Source organism: Catharus ustulatus, chromosome 18, assembly GCF_009819885.2.
Source record: "Catharus ustulatus isolate bCatUst1 chromosome 18, bCatUst1.pri.v2, whole genome shotgun sequence".
NCBI classification, from domain to species: Eukaryota; Metazoa; Chordata; class Aves; order Passeriformes; family Turdidae; genus Catharus; species Catharus ustulatus.
In genome coordinates this window covers 961616-985866 of record NC_046238.1, presented here as the reverse complement: position 1 = coordinate 985866, position 24251 = coordinate 961616, and the positions used below count along the sequence as shown (strand labels likewise).

Below are 24251 nucleotides of genomic sequence, written 5' to 3'. Positions count from 1 at the left end.
AGACTTTGGGGGAAATAGTGATGGGTGTCTAGACTGCTCTGATTAAACTCACACTGGAGGTTTACATAAACAGGATAAATGAAAAAGCTCCCCTTTTCTGAGGAGGGGTATTCAGCATGGATACAAAGGCAGGGAAATCCAGGTGGAAACAGCCACCATGGTATGAGCAATGCACCCATGTTCTAATTTCAAATAAAACACAGCACCCCTCCTTCAGCCCTGCTCCTGGCCTGGAGGTGCATGCTCATTTTCTTTACAAGTCAAATACCAAACTTTTCTTCCTCTCATGTTGAACAAGTGCTTTTCTGTGTTGTGCTTTGAATTTTTAAGGCACTTTAAAAGCATCCATCAGGGTAACTCCTGTCAGATCTTTCCATGGCACTGGAACAGCCCAAGAAGTGAATGTAAAATTCAAACTGAACCTTCAAGGTGTTCCATTAATGAGGTGCAGTGCTCAGTCAGAAAGTTAATTGGTTTATGGGTCTTATTTCTGAAAGATGAGAGGGGGAGGAGGGATCAGCTGAGCCTTTGAGGCACTGCAAGGCCTCACCCCCTTGGTGAGGATGTCAGATTAACACTCAGAAATGGTCAGAATTACTGAGCCCAGCCATCCCCAACAAAAATGAATGTACACAAGGGATTGAATGTTCAGCCTTACACCCAGAGTGGACAGCAGGGTCCTGCAGAGCTGGCACTGTGTGTTTGTACCAGAGTGGGGACAGCAGGGTCCTGCAGAGCTGGCACTGTGTGTTTGTACCAGAGTGGACAGCAGGGTCCTGCAGAGCTGGCACTGTGTGTTTGTACCAGAGGGGACAGCAGGGTCCTGCAGAGGTGACACTGTGTGCTTGTACCAGAGTGGGGACAGCAGGGTCCTGCAGAGGTGGCACTGTGTGTTTGTACCAGAGTGGGGACAGCAGGGTCCTGCAGAGGTGACACTGTTTGTACCAGAGTGGGGACAGCAGGGTCCTGCAGAGGTGACACTGTGTGTTTGTACCAGAGTGGGGACAGCAGGGTCCTGCAGAGGTGGCACTGTGTGTTTGTACCAGAGTGGGGACAGCAGGGTCCTGCAGAGGTGACACTGTTTGTACCAGAGTGGGGACAGCAGGGTCCTGCAGAGGTGACACTGTGTGTTTGTACCAGAGTGGGGACAGCAGGGTCCTGCAGAGGTGACACTGTGTGTTTGTACCAGACTGTGCCCAGAGCAGGGGACCCAGCAGCACTGCCTGGGCTCCCCCAAACCATGGCACTGCACACACCTCCCTGCCTTGGGGAACTGCAGAGTATTCTCCTGGCCTTAAACTCAGCTTAACTGGCCCCCAGCAGATGGGAAATCTATGGATGGTGTTGATGCATTCAGTGGAGATCAGAGATCAGAAAGGGGCAGGCTCAGTGCCCCCAGTGCCAGCCCTTCAGAGCAGGAACACCAAGAAAGCCAAATCTGGGCAGCACAGCCCAGCTCCCTCCTGGCCTCTGGGGCTTTGCCCATCAGTGATGCAGATGGGAAACACCACTGGGTTCTTTTTATTCAGGGAAAAATATCTGGTCCCTGTTCTGTCCCTTTTGCAGCTTCCACTCTTTAATATTATTTTTTTTTAGCTGGTTATAAATGGGATATTCCAGAAACACAGAAACACAGCATATGGAGCTTCTAACACAGAGTTAGAAAAGGAAATTAGTTTTCCCTCATGGAGACATTATTCTTTAGTCATTCCAGTTTTAAATCATACCAAGGAACGCAATGGCTGAAGCATTTTCTCTGATTTATCTGGGCAAGGACAGGACACTGCTGTAGTGTCTGGCACAATTAATGGGGACCTGTGGACATTCAGAAATCCAACACCATTCCACTGAGGCTTCAGGAAATAAAGGCTAAAGAACAGAACAGCTGTAGTATAATTTTATTCACCTAGAAACAAAGGGTCAAAAGTCACAGCATGGAGGTTCATTTTATTTTGTAAACTCATTAAAAAGATGTCCATGTACAAAATAAGGACATTTTATACAACAGAACTGCAGACAAAGGAAACTATAAAAATTCAACACATTAATAAAAAGGTTTTATTTTCTTTCTGCATAACTCCTTGCACCTTGCATACCTGTGTGCACACACTCTGAAGTACAGCTGTTAGAATCATTAGAATTCAAGAGGCTGAACATGAAGCCATTTGCTGTGCTGGAGGAATGTGTTGCTGAAAGATCCAAACCCTGGAGTTAACTAAAAGTAAGACAAGACTGAAGGACCTGGCTAAAGGCTGCTGAATGGTCACTGTGCATGGATCTGCTCAGAATTCTTCCTGCAAATGTTTGGAACAGTCCTTAGGGGAGTAACAGGGTTAGACTGAACAGGGCCTGTCCAAAGGTGGGTGTTGTCCCAAAACATCTAATGCAAAAATAAAAATATTGCTGCAGTTAAATTTCAATCCCAACAAGTTCATTGTGCACCAAAAGCTGCAGCAGCTGTCTGATAAAATACTGGGATTTGGGATTCAGTCCTGAGTCTTGGACACTCCTGACTGCAAGCCTGGACTTCAGTCCTTGATACCCTGTCAGTAACAGGTCAGTTATGATATTCCTTTATAATCTGGCTGATTTGTGGTTTAATTTGTCCCTGTTCCTCCCCCCAAACCCAGCAGTGCTTTCCCCAGCACTGAAATCCATGCACTGCTCGAGGTTTCAGATGGTTCCTGTGCTGTGTCCTTTGCTGAGTGCTGGTCTGGATGCAGGCTGAGCTCAGCTCAGAGCAGTCCCAGTGCCCAGGCTGCAATCCCAGTGTCCCAGGCTGCAGTCCCAGTGTCCCAGTGTCCCAGGCTGCAGTCCCAGTGTCCCAGGCTGCAGTCCCAGTGCCCAGGCTGCAGTCCCAGTGTCCCAATGTCCCAGGCTGCAATCCCAGTGTCCCAGTGTCCCAGGCTGCAGTCCCAGTGTCCCAATGTCCCAGGCTGCAATCCCAGTGTCCCAGTGTCCCAGGCTGCAATCCCAGTGTCCCAGTGTCCCAGGCTGCAGTCCCAGTGTCCCAGGCTGCAGTCCCAGTGTCCCAGTGCCCAGGCTGCAGTCCCAGTGTCCCAGGCTGCAGTCCCAGTGTCCCAGGCTGCAATCCCAGTGTCCCAAGCTGCAATCCCAGTGTCCCAGGCTGCAGTCCCAGTGTCCCAGGCTGCAGTCCCTGTGTCCCAGGCTGCAATCCCAGTGTCCCAGGCTGCAGTCCCAGTGTCCCAGGCTGCAATCCCAGTGTCCCAGGCTGCAGTCCCAGTGTCCCAGGCTGCAATCCCAGTGTCCCAGGCTGCAGTCCCAGTGTCCCAGGCTGCAGTCCCAGTGTCCCAGTGCCCAGGCTGCAGTCCCAGTGTCCCAGGCTGCAGTCCCAGTGTCCCAGGCTGCAATCCCAGTGTCCCAGGCTGCAATCCCAGTGTCCCAGGCTGCAGTCCCTGTGTCCCAGGCTGCAGTCCCAGTGTCCCAGGCTGCAGTCCCAGTGTCCCAATGTCCCAGGCTGCAGTCCCAGTGCCCAGCTCAGCACTCTGCACATCTCCCCTGAGCACAGAGCAGCTCCAGTGCCCGCAGTGACTTCACCCAGGGCGGTGTCCCCTGCCTAAGGCACTGACCCCTCCAGGGCAGGGCTGCTCCTGCAGGAATGCACAGTCCCTGGGCAGGCACACAGCCCTTCCCTGGCTGCTGCTGGCCCTGCTGGGGCTCAGAGCCTCCCGTTGGCAGCCACCTCGCCCGCCCGGGACTTGTGGCGCTCGTATCTCACAGAGACGATCAGGAAAAGCAGCAGGGTGGCTCCTTGGATGGCAGCCAGCAGGAAGAAATAATAGTTCAATTGGCAGCCATTAATATTACCTAGAAGGAGTTGGGGAGGAAAAAAACAACAACATTAATATAGATGATGCAAATAAAAATGTGAGTATTATCAGGTTTAAATGTGAAGAGTTTTCTGCAGAACCAAACCCAAGCACATTTCCATCCCACAGCACAGTTCATTTCTAATTCTCCAGAGCAAAGGCTGGCACTGCTGAGGAAGATGTGCATAGGATAAGGAATGATTTCTTTTCTTCTCCAATGCCTTAGACTAACTCAAAAATTAAAAAAAAATAAATATATGAATGCTGTAAAGGAAGAAGTTGGCAATCCATAGATACAAAAAAAAAAGCCATTACTGCAGTTGCTCCTCAGGCTTTTTGGGGATGAAGTTTAGAGTTCATGAAAACACAGGTGACTCCTTTGTGCCTCAGTTCACCTCTGGTGCTCCCTCAGAGCTGTCACAGTGAGTGCTTTGGACATGAAACAATGTTCCATGAAGAAAAGCTCATTGCTAAAACATCCTGGCTGTGTTAGGAACCACCTTGCTGCACTCCCAAGAACAATCTCTTGTGGCTCATTTCCAGCCCAGCCCAGCCAACTGCACCATTATGATTATCTAGAACTGTTATCTAGACTGAACAGTGATGTGTACATGGACCCCCCAGCAGCTGTTCCTGCAGCAAGCCTATAAACATTCAGATTAAATTACTTTAATTACTGAAACTTAAGATTCAATTAAATGAACTTATAATAAAAAGCAGTAAAATTAAACTGAGCCTTTCTTTGACATTTAAAATACAATATACATGTGAATCTCCATTTCAAGAGCAGATGTGTTTGAAGAGTAGTAATTATCCTTTATGAGATGGGATATTAAACCCATGAAATCTTAGTTTTGGTGGGAGAAACAATTCACTGGCAGCAAGCAGCCCTGAAGTGCTGGCAGGGAGGGAACTTGCTCAGGAGATTTTGGAGGCACTCGGTGACCCCCAGGGATGCCATGACTGGCAGACAGAGGAATTTAGGGACATGCTCACATGCAAAGCCCACATCATTCACTGACTGACTCCTCCTTGCAGCTCCTACCCTGGGAAAGGCAGGTGAAGCTCAGATGTGACTCTGGAAACTTGCAGTGATGCCACAGCAATGAAAGCTGAGCTGTGATGTACAAAGGGTTAAAGCAGGGGCTGCTGAGGGTGCTGCAGCTGCTGCTCCTGCTGGGGAACCTCAGCTGGGCTGAGGAGGGTCCCAAATCCCCAAATTTCCAAAGCCCCAGGGCTGGCAGTGCCCCAAGGCCACTGAGCTGAGCCAGAGATGGCCAGTGGCTCGTGGAAGGCAGTGCTGGCACCTCTGGGCACATTCAGCACAGCCCAAATATTTTAGTGAGAGGAGATCTGGCAGTGTCTTCCCATCAGCTGCTGCAGAGAAAAAGGCAAGGGGCAGAAAAAGCACCATGGTTATTTGTGTGAAATCCTCATCCCCACTGGGCCCTGATCAGCTCAATTCCCTCTGGGTGGAGCTGCACACAAGGTTCCTTTTCTAATCTGGAAATTTTGGGGAAAAGTCTCAACAGGATGAAATATTCATTTGGGAGGACACTTCCACAAGGTTCAGGCTACTTGAAGAACAATTTACAGCCACAGGTAACTTGTGGCACAGCTGGGGATCAGACACCATTGCTTTTTGGTAGATCAAACCCAGTTGAAATGGCAAACTCTCTTAGACCAAATGCCAAGTTTAGGCTGCACTTTTAAGCCATGTACACACAGCAGGTCCAGGAGACATTTTAACTGTTCACACTCCTCCTGGTTGAACTAATTAGCCACTGAGGAGGGGAGGATTTTCTGAAATTCCCGAGGTGCCACCTACTGGTGCCAATAATTATTTTTAACCTCCACTGGCAACTTAAAGCAGGTGATTTGTTGAACTTGAGGAGTGTAAATAGCTAGCAGAGGGAAATGCAGAATTAACTCCAGCTAATTTCAATGAAGTCACTCGAAATGAGGAAGCTGAATAATCACTGGGACAGAGATGGGTACATTTTACTTGCCATAACCACAGAAAGCAATTTCAGTACTTTATACCAAATATATTCTTCTGCTGCACGTAATTTAAATATTTTTTACTGAAATGAAAATATTTGTGATTTCTAGTGATGAAATGCAGTAACAGGTGAGCAAGTAACTGAGGCTCTGCAGAGGTTTCCTGTGTTTTCATGAGGACAGTGAATTATTTTGCACAGTCACATTATTTTGTACTTAAGATGCAAAATGAAACTTTCACAGAGCAGAAGACAAATTAATATTTTGAAAATAATAACTGTGTAAAACTCAACAGTGCCATGTCCTTGATGCTTAACTGGAACTCCTCCTTTCCAGACCATGGACACACTGAAAATCCCACTTACCAAAATCTGTGTGGTTACTCATCCAGCCAATCTCCTTAATAGACACCAGTGCCAGCAGCCCAGAGCCAACAAAGGAGCCAATCCCCGAAAAGAAGAAGAACAGTCCCATGATGGCACTCTGCATAGACTTGGGAGCAGCTGAATATGCAAATTCTAGACCTGCAGGAAAAGATGGAAAACTGCTATTGGAATATGTGAGAGATGATTGTTCTGGAAGTGTTCTAGAATCACAGGTGTGTGGTGAACCCCTCACAGGTCCCAGGTCCTTTAATTGCTTTATGAATCATCAGTGTATCAACCCACTGAATGGGCAATGTTTGAGACACAGACTTTGATCTTATTTACAAAACCAAGAGATCTTCTGAACCAACATCTTCATTTTTGTGTCTAAAATGATCCTCAAAGAAATGTACTAATCTGATTTGAACCTGGCAGTTCCAGTTTCCCATCTGCCTTGCTCCCCCTGTCCCTGCTGGGCAGGACATGCAGGACAGAGACAAAAGCCACTCCTGCTTGGCCATGAACATTCATTTCTTACAGCCTCAGTGTCTCTGAATGTGCAGACACAGAGAAATTAACTGCAACTGCAAAGGCAGTAATTATTTTAATTTAATTTACTTTTGATCTAGAATTCTGAGTTCATTGCTTGCTAGCAAGCAATTCTTTTTAAGATTTGTAGATACAGGGCTTGAACTTTCAGCTGTCTTTACTCAAATTTGAACCCATAAAGCCAAGAGAAAGGTACCAGTGACCATCCATCTGCAAAAGTGTGCTACTGAACTGTGCACCAAGAGCACACACTGCTTAGGCTCTGCCACGCAAAGATTAATGCCCATGATTAACTCTCCTTTTTAGAATAATACTCCTGTCAAAAATCAAATGGGATTATTCACAAGAGACAATCAAATACATTCCTTGCAGAGCTTTTTCTGACAGGTGAAATGCTTGTTTCCAAACAGTCTGCTCATACTGAGAATTAATGCTACCTCATCTAACATTTTTCTTTGCTAGGAGAGCGTTACAGACCTGAAATTGCATAACTCTTATGTCTGCCATAATAAAGGCTTGCTTTATTTACACCAGCACTGCTATTTGACTACTCCAGGCAGGGTTTAATAGAAATCCAGTGGCATTTCTCTTCAAGAAAAGGATTAACTCTTGAAGCCAGCCTGGCTGCTGTGGGGGAGGAACTTGGTTCTGGGGGAAGAAGCAGAGCTGGGTGCTCTCAGTGATCCAGCAGCACCCTCCTGGCACCTGAGAAATCCCTGTAACCAACACCTGCTGCTCTTTTACTCTGCTAAACCTGGCCAGAGGAGAGCTGGTGTGAGAGGCCAGCAGGGAACTGAAACATCCTCAGGCAGCTCAGCTGTGGGGCTTCCCTAAACTCAAACTGTAACAGAGAATTGCACAGAGACAGCTGCAAACGGGCTGAAGGGGGGCAGAAGGAAATTTATTTTGAGCATTAAAAGTGCCTTTGTTTCCTGGGCTTTGCACCAGTGTCACAAGTGAGATTTTCCAAGCAGTATTTAGCTGTCTGTTCACACTTTAAAAAAAAATAAGCAGCCTACTCTGAGGACACAGCAGCTTGTTTGGGACTTGTTGTTAAATTATCAGCGCTCAGGGGCTCCTGAGCCTCAGCCACACCTTGGGCACCAGGCTGCTGAGTGTTTGCACAAGTTAAGCTCAGGTATAACACATGAAAGGATCTGGACTGTTTCTTCTCTTGTTCATTTTACAGACACCCTGGATCTGACTGCTGCAGCTGGAATAAGACCTTAGGACTCAGAACAAAAAACCAAAATGAGTGTAACCCTGCACTTTTTGCAACAAAATAAGGTACATTTCTAAATCTGAGTGACTTCTGCAACAACACCAAGATTTAATCTGGCATAAAGAATAGAAAATCTTCTCTTTGCCTTCAGAGCTGCTGGCAGCCCTTGATAATGATTTCATGCTCCTGCAAACAAGCACTTGTGAAATTAAAGCCCCTCACTGCTGTTGCCATGTGAGATTACAACTCCCAGTCAAACAAGGGTGCTTCAGCAGGATTGACAGAATAATACAAAAGATTAATGCAATGTGTGTCATCTTTTTAAAGGTACCTCAAGTGTAACTAATGTGGCTTAATAAGAATATGCTTAGTTTAACAGTAAACAGAAAAACAGAGGTATGTTTCAGCTCTTGTGCTGTTCAGTCCCTTTTTGCTCACAACAAACATTTCCACATCACTGTGGTTTTGTAACCATTAACACTTGGCTTGTTTTAAACTTGAATTTCATAGCACAGTAGATGCCTTTATCAAGTTTAATATTGAATTGGTAAAGTACACTCTAAATCTTGAAAGGGCTTCTTAAAAATATTAAGAATCATGTTCAGATAACAGTCAGAAGGCAGAAAGAGCCTTTGTAAAAAATCTGATGGAAGTGCACTACACAGAGCAATTAAGCTCTGCATAGAATTTCTGGAAGATCTTTTTCAAACACTGACCAAGAGTTTTTGAAGTTATAATGCTGTTGGTACAGAGCCAGCAGTGCAGAACAGCAGAATGTTCACAGAACAGCAGAATGTTCACACAGGAATTGTGTGAGCCTCAAAGACTTCCCCCAAAGAACTCCACTGAAGTCCTCTCAGCTTGGAGCTCAGCAAACAGAGAATGCTTCAAGACCTTTCCACAGCCTGCACACAGGTTTGCTGTTTTTTCCCTGCAAACACCTCTAAACTATTAATAGTACCTGACAGAGAAACAAGATTGTGTAAGAGGGAAGAAACTGGTTTAATTTTCCATGAACACTTGTATTTCTGATAAGTCATCTGTTTATCTGAGGTAGGATTTAAGTGGCACAATCACTTAACTGACTACAAGTAATTCATTTTACTCTTTGGATAAAAATGCCAAGAACAACCTTAGTTCTAATAAGTAATTAAATCAGGCAAGATTTTATCTTCAGGTTTTTGTGTGTTACCATTTGTGACAGGTACACACACACACACAATGAAATGGACACCAAATGAGTAGTTAGGAAAAAAACAACAAACCCCCCTTTTATTCTCCTTGCCAAGCAATCCAAGCACCTTATTTTATTTCCTAACAAGTGTGATGACAGCAGAACACGAGTAACCAGAAACCTGATGGAGCAGAAGTTCTCTGCTCCACTGAGAGGGGAACAAATGGGCCATGAGACAGCTGGGGCCACTGCCAGCAAAGCTCCAGAATCCCAAATCTCACTTCTGTGATTGCCCAGGAATGAAAGCAGCCTCCCCAGGGGAAGTGAAACTGGAGCTGCTGTCACAGCAATCCAGGGACAGGAGCTCTGGCACTGCAGGGTCCTCACAGCTCAGTGTTTGCAAACTGGATTTCAACACTTTAATAAGTAACTCCAGCACAAATGGAATGGTTTTTCCATGGAGTCACTGATGGATTGCATCAGCCCCACAGTGGTGCTGAGCAAAGGCAGAGCAGCACCTGCACACCCAGCAGGGTTTGGGACATTCCCACAGCAAGTGTGGGACATTCCCAGAGCATTTCTGCTGTGCAGCCCCAGGAAACCAGAGCTGGGAAAGCCCCAGAGACCACAGAGAGCCTGAGCTCTGCTGCTGAGCCCTGCAGGACAGAAATTCAGATTTTATTGTCCTGGTCACCCCTCCCTGACTGCCAGCTAACTGAACACACAGCTCCATGCAGCTCAGGGCAGTGTTGGGGAATTTGAGATCTCTTGTATTTGTTCAAGACACACAAAATTGGAGTACTGTTTCAGTTTGCTCAGTGTCATGTTGAAGTACTGGAACAGCCACAGAAAACTGAGCTGGAAATACAGTAGATAAAATGATATAAAAATAGCTACTTCATTATTAATGTGCACAAAAACTTTTCTTATTTCATAGATGAAAAAACTCAAGTAACATGACTTTAAACTGATAAGTCTTTCTAAATGGGGTTTATTTCTTCCCTTTGCCCTTAGAAAGGTGTTTCTACTTATTAATTGACTTTCTAAACTGTGAGCTCAGTCTGTAAGAAAACTCACAAAGCACAAACTGTATTTCCAACATAGAGGAAGATTCAGAGAACACAAAACTGCATTAAAATACAATATTGAAAGAGTACATTGTTTTCCATTAGGGCTTGCACTAACTGGATGCCACACAAATATTTTAGGTGTTACTCTGCTTGAAATTCAGCTTTGAAAGCACAGCCTTACACAGGCGGGCTTCAAACATGCAAGGCAGTGGTGAGCTCTGCCATTCAAATTGAGCAATATTGTATAAAAATGTATTTGGGAACATCAGAGCTTACTTCCAATGAGCTGAGAAGTGTTTATTTTCTAAGAGTCCATCGTTTATGACAGATACAAAAGCAGATTTAAGCACACAAAGGCTCTTACCTGCTATACTTGCAAATATTTCACTGAATCCAATCAGCACATATTGAGGAATCTGCCACCAGATTGGCAAATCTGCAGCATGGTATGTAACATTCCCAATTGTCTGGTTAATTGTTTTAACCTTTACAATTTTCAGTCTGTTGCTTTCCAGAATTCCTGTGTGAAAGGGGAGGGAAAAAAGATTGACCTAAGATGCAAACACTGTTTCTCCACATTAAGAATTTAATTAGGCTTCAGCCCTGCATTGCAATTAGAAATGATACAGCAGGAATGTGCATTTATTTCCTGACATAAAGCATTTCAGGCTCCTTTTGCTGTTGTTATTTCAAGACACACAGTTGTTCTGCCACAGAATTAGTGATTATATTCTCATTCAGTGGCAATAATTATACAAACACTTAGCCCATTTCTGGATGGATCAGCTCACAGCTCTCATGGACACTGTGCTGGGGTTTTTTTAAAGACAATCTCATTTTCACAAACTACTACTTTGCACTGCTGAACCATTTCAACTGCCACCACAGTATTCATAAATTAGAAACCCTTTTGCTTATGGAAATGGCTACCCCAGTCCTGCAGAGCTATGAAAACCCTCTATGAATATGATTATGACATTTATATGACACTTCTCATCCAAAGAGATCCAAGAGCTCATTAGAGCTTGATTTACAAGCAATACATTGCATAGAAAGTACTTCATATGGAATGAAAAAGAGACATGATAGTGTACAATATAAGCATTTTTAGCTTGCTCAGCACAACAGTTTAGAGTAGAAAGTGAATATCAAATAATGCTGAAGGGGTTTGTTGAAGTTGCCCAGATTAAACAATTGGCTCACAGTTACACAGCTAACAGTTAATAAAAGTCCCTGCTTCACCCAAAAGAGACCTCTGTAAAAGAGCTCTCATCTCTAATCCTTGGAAATAAGGTGAATTTATTCATCCCAATTCAGAGCAGCAGGACTGAGTGGGTTACACTCCCAGGACCTGACTCCTCCTGGGACCCAAAATATCCCCAAAAGCACCCCCAGGGCTGAGATATGCATGGGCATCACAGCACTGATATCTGCTCCCCTTTCCTGCAGCCAGGGGTGCCATGGACACCCCACATCCCCTGTGAACCCCCCTGAGCCACGCTGCCAGCACCTCCCACACCAACCAACACAATTCCCAAAGCACACCCACCCTGATTCCTGGCCTCCATGGCCTCCCAAATCTGCTTCCTAAAGCCCTGAGGGGAGCAGCCAGAGCAGCATCTCTGTGCTAAGTGACAGTGCCAAATTTCTGCCTGACACCTGGGCTGGAGGTAAAGGTGGTTCTGAATTTATTTCTGCTTCATGTCAGGCCAGCCACCACGCTTTCTCCACACTCCTCACTTCTTTGGAGGTGACCCACTTTATTTTTATGTATCTTTAGCTCTTCAGCTGCCTCAGTGCCCTCTGAACTACAGAGAGCTGCTACAATTAAAATAAAACTGCATTTCTTGATGTTTTAATATAGCTGCCAAACTTTTTAGAGTGGTGTTTACATTTTTAGAGTGTTTACATTTTAATTAAAATGTAAACAAAGCAGTAGAGTCATCTAAAAGCTCAGGCATCATTTCATTTATTTCCACTCAACACAGAATTGTTGCACCTCAAAACATCAAGTGATCTTAATGTGTTTTCACTCTTACAAAATAAGCATTGAGCCACCCAGGAGCACAACTGCAATATAGCAACTTCTGCCATAAATTCATCTTCAGAGTACTTCAAATCTGGAATCTATTGATTCTTCCCTTAAGACTTTGATAGACAAGTTTCACGTTTAATTTTACACTCTTAGTGGTTAAAATAATCTGAACTTTTTGCTATAATGGTTTCAACTCTGTAAATGAAGTAGATTTTCCAGCTGAATAACCTTGAACATTGCTGCTCAGAATTCACCATAAAGATGCATGAAGCACAGCAGATGTTCATTAAATCTAATCAGTTGTATTTTAACACAGTTGATAAAATATTTTAAATAATATAACCAATCTAATAGGCAGCCTGAGTAGTGTCCACAGCTAATGGCTGTTAGATAAGCAAGTGAAAATGCAAATATGGCACAAACAAATCATTGAGATATTGCCATGACTGCAATTCTTGACATTTTCAGGTGTTTAAGAATTCATTCAGTGTGCCTCTCAAAGGCAGCAGTGGTTGGAAGTAGCAGTGTATTTTAAGAATGTTAAAATAAATACCACTTAACAAGAAAATAAAAAACTGAATGAAACATATAAACCAACACCTTGCTAGAACTGAAGTTTCCTAAACCCCAAATCTGTCTCAACTGAAGCTCCTGAACTCCTGTTATGATGAGCAGATGTTAAGTCACTCCAAAAGGTTAAAGCTTCACAACAGATTGCAAATAATCACCCAAAGAATTCACCTTTTCAGTTTCTAATGGGGAACAGTTGGGGAGCATCAAACCAACAAAATCATGTGTGACACTTGTAGGGGAATTGAAAAAAGCATTTGGAACTTGGAGGAATTTTGCTGTGAGCCCATTCCCCACCTCAGCTATCCCAGCCTGAGGTGCTCTTCCCCACCAGGAATAAAGACAGACATTGCTGGCTTTAATTCCCTTCTGTGTGAGCCCACAGGTTCTATTTCAAGAGGTGACATTTAAGTGTTTTACATCATCCTCTTCTGCAGCAGCAGTGTCCTAAGAAACATGGAATAGGAGAAACACTTCTATTTTAACTTTCAGTGACTTTGCCTTAAGAACTTTCCTTGCCCACAAAGTGACCTTGGCCCAATAATTACCTCTCTCATTGAAAGAAATCTTAATAACCACATAAAGTGTCCCTCTCCCTAAAACATGGGGGATCCCAAGTGCTGCAATGAATTTATTTAATGCTGTAATGCTTTATCAATATGTTCATTGCAGTGATGCTGGTGAGGGCTATAGATTCTGTGAAGCATTGCTCTGAGATGTTCAGTTCCACATCAGCAGCACTTAACAACTTGAAATCACCTCAAAAGCAGCTGATTGATGGGGCCAGCAGAGCTGGCATCTTTTCCCTCTCATGCTACAGCTATTTTACACTACACTAATTCCCAAACATTAGGGAACAGGAAGGTAGGGGAGAGAAAACCCAAAGTGGGAGGAAACTCTTGTTCAGCCATAAGCTAACTTTATTATTTCAGGTCAGGGGAAAGGATTTTAGGTAAAATTTCAGCTTTTTTATACTTGGAAGTCAGAATGTATGAAGAAATATTTTTAAAGCGTATATGCAAAGTCTACCTCAGGCAGGAAAAAGGTCCAATTTTATTGCAAGTGTTCAAAACAGTTTAGTAAATGTTTGGATACAATCCCCTTTATTGAGAGAAATGCATCCATGAAGGCACATTCCAACTCTCCCACGAATAAAGATCTGAATAATGCTGGATTAGATGTTCACACAGTTTTTTTTTAAATGCTGTGAGCTGAACAATTCACTATGCCAGGAGACCCCCAGGTTGTTTCCTTACCTGCAGCAAAGGCAGAGCACATCACAAAGAACATTCCAACTGCAATCCTCTTCAGTGAGGATGGCAGCAAGCCATTCCTCTTCAAAATGGGGTCCACCAGCTTGTCCTTTAAGGGTATGAGGATCAGGATAAGCACTGCATCAAACATGGTCAGCCAGGCTGCTGGAAACTGCAGGGGGAGAGGACTCAAGTTGGTAATTCCATACTTAGGAGCTGATTTTTACTATTATTTTACAAAAAAAAAAAAAGTTTTGATTGAACACTTTGATCTGAAATAAACAGTGCACTGACAGACATTGTGAAAAGTCAAATAAGTCTCTGAAAGCTGAATAAAATATTCAGCTCTTCAGGTTTTCATTGAATCTCACTGCTCATGCATCAGTTTCTCATCTGACAGAATTACACTTTTCACCTAACTGAGTCATGGAAAGTATTTAATAGCCAAGCTTGTGTATCTTCTGTTAAGCTGAGAACTATCAGAAATATGCCACAGAGCAGCAGAAAGAGATACACAGTAGAGATGTACAAATGTAAATGCAAAATTCAATTAAAATCAAGTTACACTTGTCAAATGAATAGAGAGGGTGGTGTAATACACATATCCTGTAAATCCTATGGTTTTATTTCTCTGTACCATGTCTGCAATCACATCATGCCAGCCTTTCTTGAAAAAATACTGACTGAACAGCTTCTTTCAGTGGTAAAGTGATAATTGATTAGGCAGTGTAAAGTAACAAACCTGTCTCCAATTCCAAATGTTAATGTATCACTTAAGATGGGTATTCACTCCTCCTGGGCTTGCAGATTGGCTCCTGTCCTGGTATGAAAACTCAGGGCATGGAGGCTGATCAGCTCTCCTCACAGTCAGAGCTGGGCCACTGAAGGGTCCAGGAGCTCCTGATGAGAGCAGTGAGAGTCACCTGAACACACCCAGAGCAGGCTGCTGGCAGCTCCAGGCACAGAACTGGGGTGTGCATTGTGCTCCTCAGTCCCCTGAACCCCCTGGGATGTTTGTACCCTCCTGACCTAACCTGCATTTCAGCTGGGGAAAGGCTCTCTGCACGTGCTGTGCCCTGCTTACCGTGTGGATGGAGTTGGTGTCGTTGGATATCTCAGGGATTTTCAGGTGGAGACTCTGCAGTACATATGTTGTCTGCATCTAGCAGCAGGAAAGAGGAGGTGAGATTACTTGGACAGGGAGTGCTGAGAGCAAGATATTTTTCATTTTGTAACAATTAAGAAAGATTACACCAGAGGTGAAATGCTAACATAGCAAACTGAAAAGAATTATGGTCAGAACATTACAAGGTTTTTTAACCTTTTAGTTATTTTGGCTAAAACCACAAAGAATCATTTGTGTGTCTTTGAAAACAATTCCTGCATTGTTTTTTTTTTCTTTATCTAAATGTATTTGATATCCTGAATCATTTCCATAAGACAGAACCTGAAAATTAAAATGAGGTCTAGAGCACTTACCCTAACCTGTGTGAAACAAATGCAAGGTGAAACACAGCACAGTATTTAGGATATGTGAATTTGTATAACTGAGTCTTAACTACAACTCTAATGATTTTTTTTTGTATTATTAGGTCAAACTATTATTTGAGAGTATTCCTTAGCAGTCATTTCCCATCTCTCAACTTGAAGGTAAGTTTCCTATTTATGAGAGAACACCCAAAAAATGTTAAATTAGCAATGATGTAAAATACAACTGCAACCATTTGGAAGGACTCACTTGAAAATACACTGTCCAGTAAGGTATTAAAGCCAGGAAGACAGGGATAATCTTGACAAGAGCTTTTACATCCTCCACTTTGTCTTCTCTGAAGGGGCCCCCCCGGGACAGCTTGGCCATCTCGAAGAGGCTCTGCCTGCGAGGCGGGTGCAGCACTCCCTGGCCTTCACTTTGGAAAAGGATTGCACATCTTTAGTTGGACACAACTGGCAGTCTTGTCTTCCTTATAAAAAGCTAATGCATTTCCAAAATAAGTAATTCATGTGAGTTACAGTGACACAGCTAGAATGGATCCCCAGAGGTAGAAACAGAAGAGGAAACCTTGTGCTATGCAGGTTCCTCATTTCCCATCCTCCCCATACCCCCCAGCCCCAAATAACTGGCAGAGCTTAGGGCAGCCTGTACTTTGTGATATTCCTTGTTAAGTCACTGAACTGTTTGGCAGTCTGAACACATGAAACCCCACTGCAGAGGAGACACCTGACACCTCTTCCCAGTGATTCAATTCAACCACCAGTATTCCATGGGCAGCTCTTAAGAGTGGAAAAATTCTGGCTCCCCATCAAGCTACTTAAGGCATTAAATGCAGATGAGAGTGCTTTCCAAACCAGAGGGCATCCAGACATGTACCAGAGAAGTTAACTCATGCTGAGAGCAGCACACCAGGTTACATGACACTCTCACAACTGGGAGCTGGCAGCACACAGAGCTCAGCTCACACCCTGCTCTGGCTGCACAGACACCCAGGGAGCTCAGGGTGCCCTCCTGCACCCCTCAACTCCCAGGAACTCTGCAGGACTCCAGTTTCCCAGTTCTCAGAGCAGACCTGCTCCTCCTCCTGCAGGCTCTGCTGGGGTTCCAGCCCTGGGCTGGCTCGGGATGGAGCCCACCCAGACACATCACCAACCTGTTTGCTGAATGCTCCCCGTGGCCCTTGGAGCAGCAGGAGTAGGTGAGGATTCTGAACATGTCTGTGAAGGCACTGCCATCAGGAGGTTTGGTGATGAAGAAGCTCTGGCCACACAGGAACACCATGAAGGAGATGCCAATGCAGACTGTGGGGATGCTGTATCCAATCACAAAGCTCACGTTCTGCTGGATGTAGGCAATCCCTCCCAGGGACAGGATGGCTCCCAAATTAATGCTCCAGTAAAACCAGTTAAAAAATCTTCTTGTGGCTTCTGGACCCCGGTCTTTGACCTGGAAAAGATTAAAAACAAGCCCTTCAGCTTCAGAAGAAATAAGGCTAAACAGAATTAGAATCTTTGAATTAGAATTCAAACAAGTTCAACACACTGAAGAGTTCAGGTTTCATTTAGAGTCCCACTGAAATGATTTCAGTGTTGTGGGCTTCACATGGTGTTTGATGAAATGACACCTGAGTGAGCTGCACCATGATGTGAGTAACCTTCCAGAAGCTCAGCACAGGGATAAAAAGCCCCACTACTGAGACACAGCTTCCCAGAGAGGCCATTATTATTTCTACTGGGTCATTTCTCTGCAAAAAGCTCCCTCAGATTTACATCCCATAGTCCACAGGAATTTAAGTATCTATTTTTTAGTAACAAAAAGTTAAGCTACCTAAAAATTCACCTCTTTCCTCAATTGCTTCTTCTAACTGTATTTACAGAACAGTTAACACTATTCCATTTCCTAAGCCTCAAATGAATACTTGGTAATTAGACAACAAATTTAAATTTTAACACAGTCTTAATGCCTCTCATCAGAACACAAATTGAGGACTTGTCATTCTGACCTTTAAAAAAAATTAATTAAATTTGGGTTGCCTGAGGATCACAAGGCCCCAGTAAATATTTATCCCTCTAAGTCAGTGCTGTTTGTGGTGTTATTTTTCTGCTTGAAGCTCTCAGTGTCTGTCCAGTGAAAGTAAAGCCATCCCTGGTTTATAGAACTATCCTGTACAGTTTTCAGCATCCCTCTTTATTATTGCCTACTCTAAGTTACCCACATTTTGTAATCAAGTCCCAGGAACCCAACACCACTCAGAAGAGGTGATGTAAGAGAAATTGTGGAAATTAAAATTTGAAATACACTAAAAAGATCAAGTAGTCTGCAGAAGAATCCAGAATACTGCATCAGTCAGTGGCTGAGTCTGTTCTTTTCCATCTGTAACTGCAAACTTCCCCTCCTCATCTGCCACATCTTCAAGAGATCAGTATTTAGTTTGCAATATGAAAAGCAAGCTGTGTGTTAAAATGAGTTTTTAACATTGTCAGTTCTGATTAACAGCTTCAGGTTTCCCTGGTGCACCAGCCCAGCTGTACCACCCAGCCAAACCCAACAAAGGAAATATTGAAGTATCAATTCCTGTGCATAGTTCATAGCAGTGTCAGGCATTCAGGTGCAGCTGTTAGAATGTCCAGTTCAGTCCTGGAGACTAAACCCAAGAAATTCTTCAACTTGGTACTCAAATCCTAACTTTGCTCAAGTGCAGCAGTGTATCAATGCAGGAATTCCTTCCAAAGCCCAGTGAGCAGCAGGATATTAGCAAACAATCCCGTGGAACACAGTGCTCCAGCCTGTGTGAAGTGTTAGCCATCTGTTTGATAAGTTTCCATTTCTTCATCACAAAGTCTCAGTTCTCTTATTTCTGCAAGGAAGATGACTTCTCATCCTCCCTCTTGCACATGACCTTGCTGACATCTCTACAAAGGAAAGCTGGGAGAAGAAAGCAGACTTTGATGCAGGTAAGAACAGGGCAGCACAGCATGAGGCTTCTGTCAAACATTATCCCAGCCTCCAGCCATTAGCTGCTGAGAAACCTCCTGAACCAAGGCTGGCTTCTCTCCACTTCATCAGTGCAGCTCTCCTCTCCTGTGTAACCTGCCTCTGAGGCCAGGCCAGCTGTCAGGATCCCTACCAGCCCATGCACAGAGCTCCCCAGGTCGTTAGTTAGTGCTAATTAACACAATTATTGTCTGAACTGCCCTGTCCGAGCCTCGCTGCTTTACCCGGACACAAATGAACTCCATCCATGCCCTGCTGTCTCTCTCAACTCACCACTGCTGCACAAAACACTGCCACATCTTTCTTTCTGCTGCCTTTTCCAATGTAGGAAATTTAGATTGATTTGTGAATCCTCACCTGGAAACTACTGACCATGTGTGTGACCCTTCCCAGAAATGTCCTTCAGTGTCCTTTTGGAACAGAGTGACCAAAAGGAAGGCAGTGCTCAAAGGACAGGCACACCACAGACTTCCAGTGCACAGAATCCATTTTCTCCTTCTTTATCAAAATATATATTTGCACTAAAAATCAATCACAGCCACGTCTGAAGTGCCATTTCACTGACAAACATTAATAAGTGAATAAAAGTCCCAGTGAACTGCCTGGTGGAATATCTTCTCAAACAAAGAACTGTGAAGATGTCTTGTCAAAACCCCACGTGAAAGGAGCAAGATCATTCAGAAGTTCCTGACAGTAACAGCTTTCATTTTCTCTGCAATCAACTGACAGTCACAAGTGACAAATGTAGCAAACACCCCAAACTGATGCAGTCAGCTCTGAGAGCAAGCACACACAAAGCAAGGATGGAGCAGAGAGCCCTGTCCTTGTCCTTGTCCTGCCCAGGAGGGGACAATGCCAGGAGCTCTGTGCAGTCACACTCACAGAACCCTGACCCTCTCATCCCTCACTGCACACAACACTCAGATCAGCACAGAGAGCTCCACACTCAGCTCCACAGCACTGCTCAGGTCCTGCATGATGTCAGTTTGACACTAAAATTCAGCCATATAAAGGCTGCTTCCTCTCCTGTCTGTTATGACTGGCCTTGTGAATGGCACAGCTTGTTTCAGACTTGTTCTCTGCAGAGCCTTCGAGGTCCACAGGCTCGTAAGAAGTTTGACAGCAGCAACAACAAAATAAGTTGCAGTCAGGGACCTTCAGATCTTTATCTGTGGCTCTCCATCCTTACCCAGAGGCTGGAAAATCTATGCTCTACAAATAAATAAAGGCTGAAAATCACTCTGAAGCCATCTTTACAGCAGCAATTTCCAATGGCAACTGTAAACCAACAATTTTAGCCGAGCTGGAAGATGTGTGGCAGTTGTGGCTGATGGATTTATTGGCCATGGAGGGAAGGCACAGTGAGCTGGAACCTCTCCCATGGCTGTAACCCTCACACAGATCCAGCTATAATTAGAATGATTATGGCTGATATGAGATTAGGATCTGCTGCTATTCTGGCTTCAGTGCTGAAGCAGCTTTCACAATAATGACCAACAGCCCCATTGTTTCCTAAGTGCAGAAAGTCACAAACTGCTCCATGGGACAGGAAGTGACAGCAAAACACTCGAAAGGGGAACTGGAAAGTGCCAGGTCCTGGGATCACGTGTCAACAAATGCTATTCTGAGAACATCAGCTCACATTCACAGCAGGATGGATCAGTGTGCAACTTCCAGAAAAGCATTTATAAACACAGCTGAGAAAAGCTGGTCTTTTTTTGACCAGGAAAAGAGAGAAAATGAACTTTTTTTGCTAAGCTGAGTGATGAAAGTTACTCAACACTAACCCTACTTCAACAGCACTCCTAAAGGCACACATTAAACAATTAGTTACAAACACATCTTTCAACTTAAGCATTGCAGTTCAGTGTCTGATTTTCCACAAAGTTATTCTGCTAAATAAAGAAATTATTATACAAGAGCTCTCCACCCAAATTCTATCCACACGTTAAAGCTGAACAATTCACATGGTAATTTTTAAGAGATCTGCAATGAAAATGTAATTAACATTCTGAAAGTGTTTGTGCCAACTAAAGGACACGATGTACAGTTCATCCTTTCCTTTGGTACTCTGGGGGAAGAGGACAAATCTTATCAGCACACATCCAGCCAAAACATGTCTGCAGTGTGCTCTGGCCTCCCAGGGATGTGGCTCTGGCAGACAGACTTTATTCTCAGATATACAGAGATGATAGAGATACAGATAGATGGAGATACACAGCTAGACAGATATATCCACATCTCCCCAGCAGTTTTCTTCATTCCTTTGCAGGGAGAAGGCACCCAAGGGGCCCCAAACTGCACTCCAAGGTAAGTGGCATGCTGTAATATATTTAGCAAGAGATAAGCCAGAAAAAGAGAGAAGGGGGGAAATTCAGTCCTCAGCAGAGCTCCACTGATTATTATGGCCCAGAAAGGAGTATTTCTTTTGCTTCACCCTACATAAATCACTGTGAATTATCTGCAAACACAGCCAAAAACTGCTTTCCTTGAAATCCTGGGGGAAAAGCCTTTACAAAATCCAGCTACAACAGCTACACTTCCATTGGCAATGGCTCTCCTTTTGCTCTGTTCCTGCCATTATTTATCTGCCATATTTAACTTTCATAAAGTGTTCTGGGGATAAGCAGTCAGTTTTGAAAAACACCTTACAAGATAAAGTCATATTAAAGCTATTTCACTTGATGGGCTCAGGCTGGCTTAAGCAGAACTGATGCACTGGGGACACACAATGCTGGGCTATAATAATGTTTTACATTTATACACTGCCTTTCAGCCAGGAATCCACAATTCAGAATACATGAAATGCCAAAGAATGACAAATGCAAACTGCACAAGAGAGAACAGAGGTATGTTTGGCAATCATTCTGTGGTGGATCCTCCCTCCTACAAAGAATTCATGGCATTTCTGATACCTGCTCTGAGCAGAACTCAGTGAGCCAGTAAACAGACATGCAACTGGAGTTTTATGGTTAGAAAAGCTGCTCAGTAGTGCCTGAGCATAGTGAAATTCTTCATTTGTAAAGCAGAAATTACATTTTCAACATCCACAGCCAGCACACCGCTTTAGCACAGGACTGTAAATAAGTACATGTAATAGAGTGTAACAGAGTGTTCGTGTTACAGTGTTCGTGTTGCAGTGTTAATGTAAGAGTGTTCATGTAACAGTGTGTTCATGTAACAGAATTTTCATGTAACAGTGTTCGTGTTACAGTGTTCGTGTAACAGAGTGTTTGTGTTACAGTGTTCCTGTAACAGAGTGTTCCTGTAACAGAGTGTTCCACTGCCACTGAACTCCCAGTTTCCTCTCAAATGTTTTCTGTGAAGCCACTGGGTTCTGCAGGGATGACCAGTGAATGATATCACTGTGGTGGGTCTGGATAAGGTCACTTGACAGGAGTGTCCTTATGGAACAGCCCAGGTTTGCCACAGCAGCTTCCCCCATCATGTGATGCAGCATGAGGCTGCACAGAAATGCCACTCAAGGGCAATGCAGTGCACAAATACCCAAAGCACAAAACCTGCTTGTTCTGTGGCCTTCCTTTATCACGGGATGGTAAAGGCTGAGAAGGCCTTGCCATCCCTGTCAAACTGAAATGTGTATCCTGTACTTCATCTGATGAGCTCTGAGCTCAAATTAACTGGGGATAAATTCGCCAGGGAGGATAATTAACAGTCCACTTGATGGCCATTAAGTATTCAACCCAAGTGGTCAAGATGGTGATGGCTTAGCCAACTCAGACACCACAGCTGAGGCAGGGCAACCAGGAAACCAAAGGTCATAAGGGATCTGACACCCACAGGCACCTAAATGACATCGAACAGGGCACAGCTTAGCGAGTGGCATCGCGCAGGGAACAGAGCTGGGTGATGCCGAGCTGAGCCCCCGCAGGCAGATCGGGCACTGCCCACCCCAGCCAGGCAAGCCCCTCTGCCACCCCTGGGCACCCGCCAGCCCTGCAGCAGCTGCCACTCCATACTTGACCTGGTCTGCCCCGAACGGGGTGATGTTGGCCTTGACCGAGCCGACGCCCAGCCCCACGAGGACCAGTCCCACGAAGGTGGCGGTGGCACAGTAGCGGGTGGCTCCCGCCTGGGAGCAGGGCGCCAGGGTGGCGTTGGCGGCCGGCGAGGAGCAGTTCTCCACGGGGAACAGGGGGATGTCCCCGCACAGGCCCTGGCGGGTGTGCGGCGCGGCGATGACGGGGAAGGCCAGCATGCCCAGCAGGTACAGCGCCATGCTCAGCAGGATGGTGCCGAACTTGCCCAGCAGGGCGTCAGCCAGCCAGCCCCCGAACGGCGACACCAGGTAGGTGATGCCCATGAAGAGCAGCAGCGCCTGGCTGGCCTGCGCGCCCTCCCAGCCATAGGGCGGCCCGTTGAGGAACAGCACCAGGTTGGAGGTGATGCCGTAGAAGGCCACTCGCTCCAGCAGCTCGGCCAGCAGCACGGCGGCGCAGGCCAGCCGCCGGCCCTGGAAGGCGCTGCTGGCGGCCCTGCCGCGCTCGCCGCTGCTCAGCAAAGGGCTGCGCTCGCTCGGCTCGGCCTCGTCCATGGCCCCGCGTCCCCCCGGCCCCGCCGCGGCCCTGCCGCGCTCCCGGCCCGCCCCGAGGGACCCGCGCCCTCCGCCGGGCCGGCCCCGCCCCTCCGGACAGCGGTGCGGCGCCATTGGCTGAGAGCGCTGTCAATCCGCTGGCGTCCGGCCCCGCCCCCGGCAGCGGCGCGGCGTCATTGGTCGAAGGCGCTGACACCCCGCCCACCTCGCCGTCATGTGATGGGTGGGGCGCGGCGGGGCGGAAGCGGCGGGGCGGGGCCGGCCGTGAGGGAACCCCGGCGGGCGGGCGGGCGGCGGGGCGGATCCTCAGGGTGTCCGTCCGGGTGTCCGTCAGATCGGCTGGACGGCCGGGATGGCCCTCAGGGTGTCCGTCAGAGGGCTGGGCGGCGGGGAGGTTCCTCAGCGTGTCCGTCAGAACAGCCGGACGGCGGGCACGGCCCTTAGCGTGTCCATCACGGTGTCTGTCAGTGCGGCCGGCAGTGCCCGGCCGGAGCTGGGCACCCCGGGCAATGCGGCGCCTCTCTCCGTCGGTGTTCTCTCTCTCCCCGCCGCTGTTCTCTCCCCGCTTTGAATGGATTGCCCTCGCACCGGGGCTGCCGCAGGGAAATGGTTTTGCCAGAATTTCCGAACTGTTTGGGTGGAAGGCAGATCCTCCAGGCCAACCCCCCGGCAAGGCAGGGTGAGCTGGAGCAGGGGCGCAGGAACGCGGCCCGGTGCTTTTGGAATGCCACTGCCTCCCTTAGTGAAAAGAAGTTCTTCAGGGAGAGGTGGAACTTGCTGTGCTTCAGGTTCTGGGCATTGTTCCTCGTCCTGTTGCTGGGCACCACTGAGAAGAGGCTGGCACCGGTTTCTTGGCACCGCTGAGATATTTGTGCGCATTAATGAGATCCCTTCTCAGGGCCAGCTCCCCGTTCTCTCAGAAGAGAGGTGCTCCAGGCCCCAGCTCATCTTTGGGGTTTTTCAGGGTTATTTAATGCTGTAGTTTGTCTCACGACAAGGCCTTTCAGCAGGAAAAGCTGATAAATGTGCTGTAAAAGGAAAAGGCTGTTTTATATGTTTTTGTGTTTGGAAGCATCAGGCTCTCAGCAGCCAGGGTGTGCCTGGTCACTTGGGTGGGAGCAGAGCTGGGTGTGAGGGCATG

General features: G+C 45.9%; 1 protein-coding gene and 1 long non-coding RNA gene across 2 annotated transcripts; one reads left to right on the top strand and one right to left on the bottom strand.

Annotated features, from left to right (window-relative positions):
* Positions 1-3468: 3468 nt before the first annotated feature.
* Positions 3469-23173, bottom strand: SLC15A4 (solute carrier family 15 member 4). Its single transcript, XM_033076135.1, has 8 exons — positions 22541-23173; positions 16715-17007; positions 15808-15976; positions 15154-15231; positions 14073-14241; positions 10576-10731; positions 6197-6355; positions 3469-3828 (listed from the first exon to the last, which is right to left on the bottom strand). The coding sequence occupies exons 1-8, from the start codon at positions 23108-23110 to the stop codon at positions 3680-3682; spliced, it is 1743 nt and encodes a 580-aa protein (XP_032932026.1). The 5' UTR covers positions 23111-23173; the 3' UTR covers positions 3469-3679.
* LOC117004949 lies at positions 15588-21716 on the top strand. Its single transcript, XR_004419724.1, has 3 exons — positions 15588-15719; positions 20828-20865; positions 21332-21716. It is a non-coding gene; the product is annotated as an uncharacterized LOC117004949 (long non-coding RNA).
* Positions 23174-24251: the final 1078 nt, after the last annotated feature.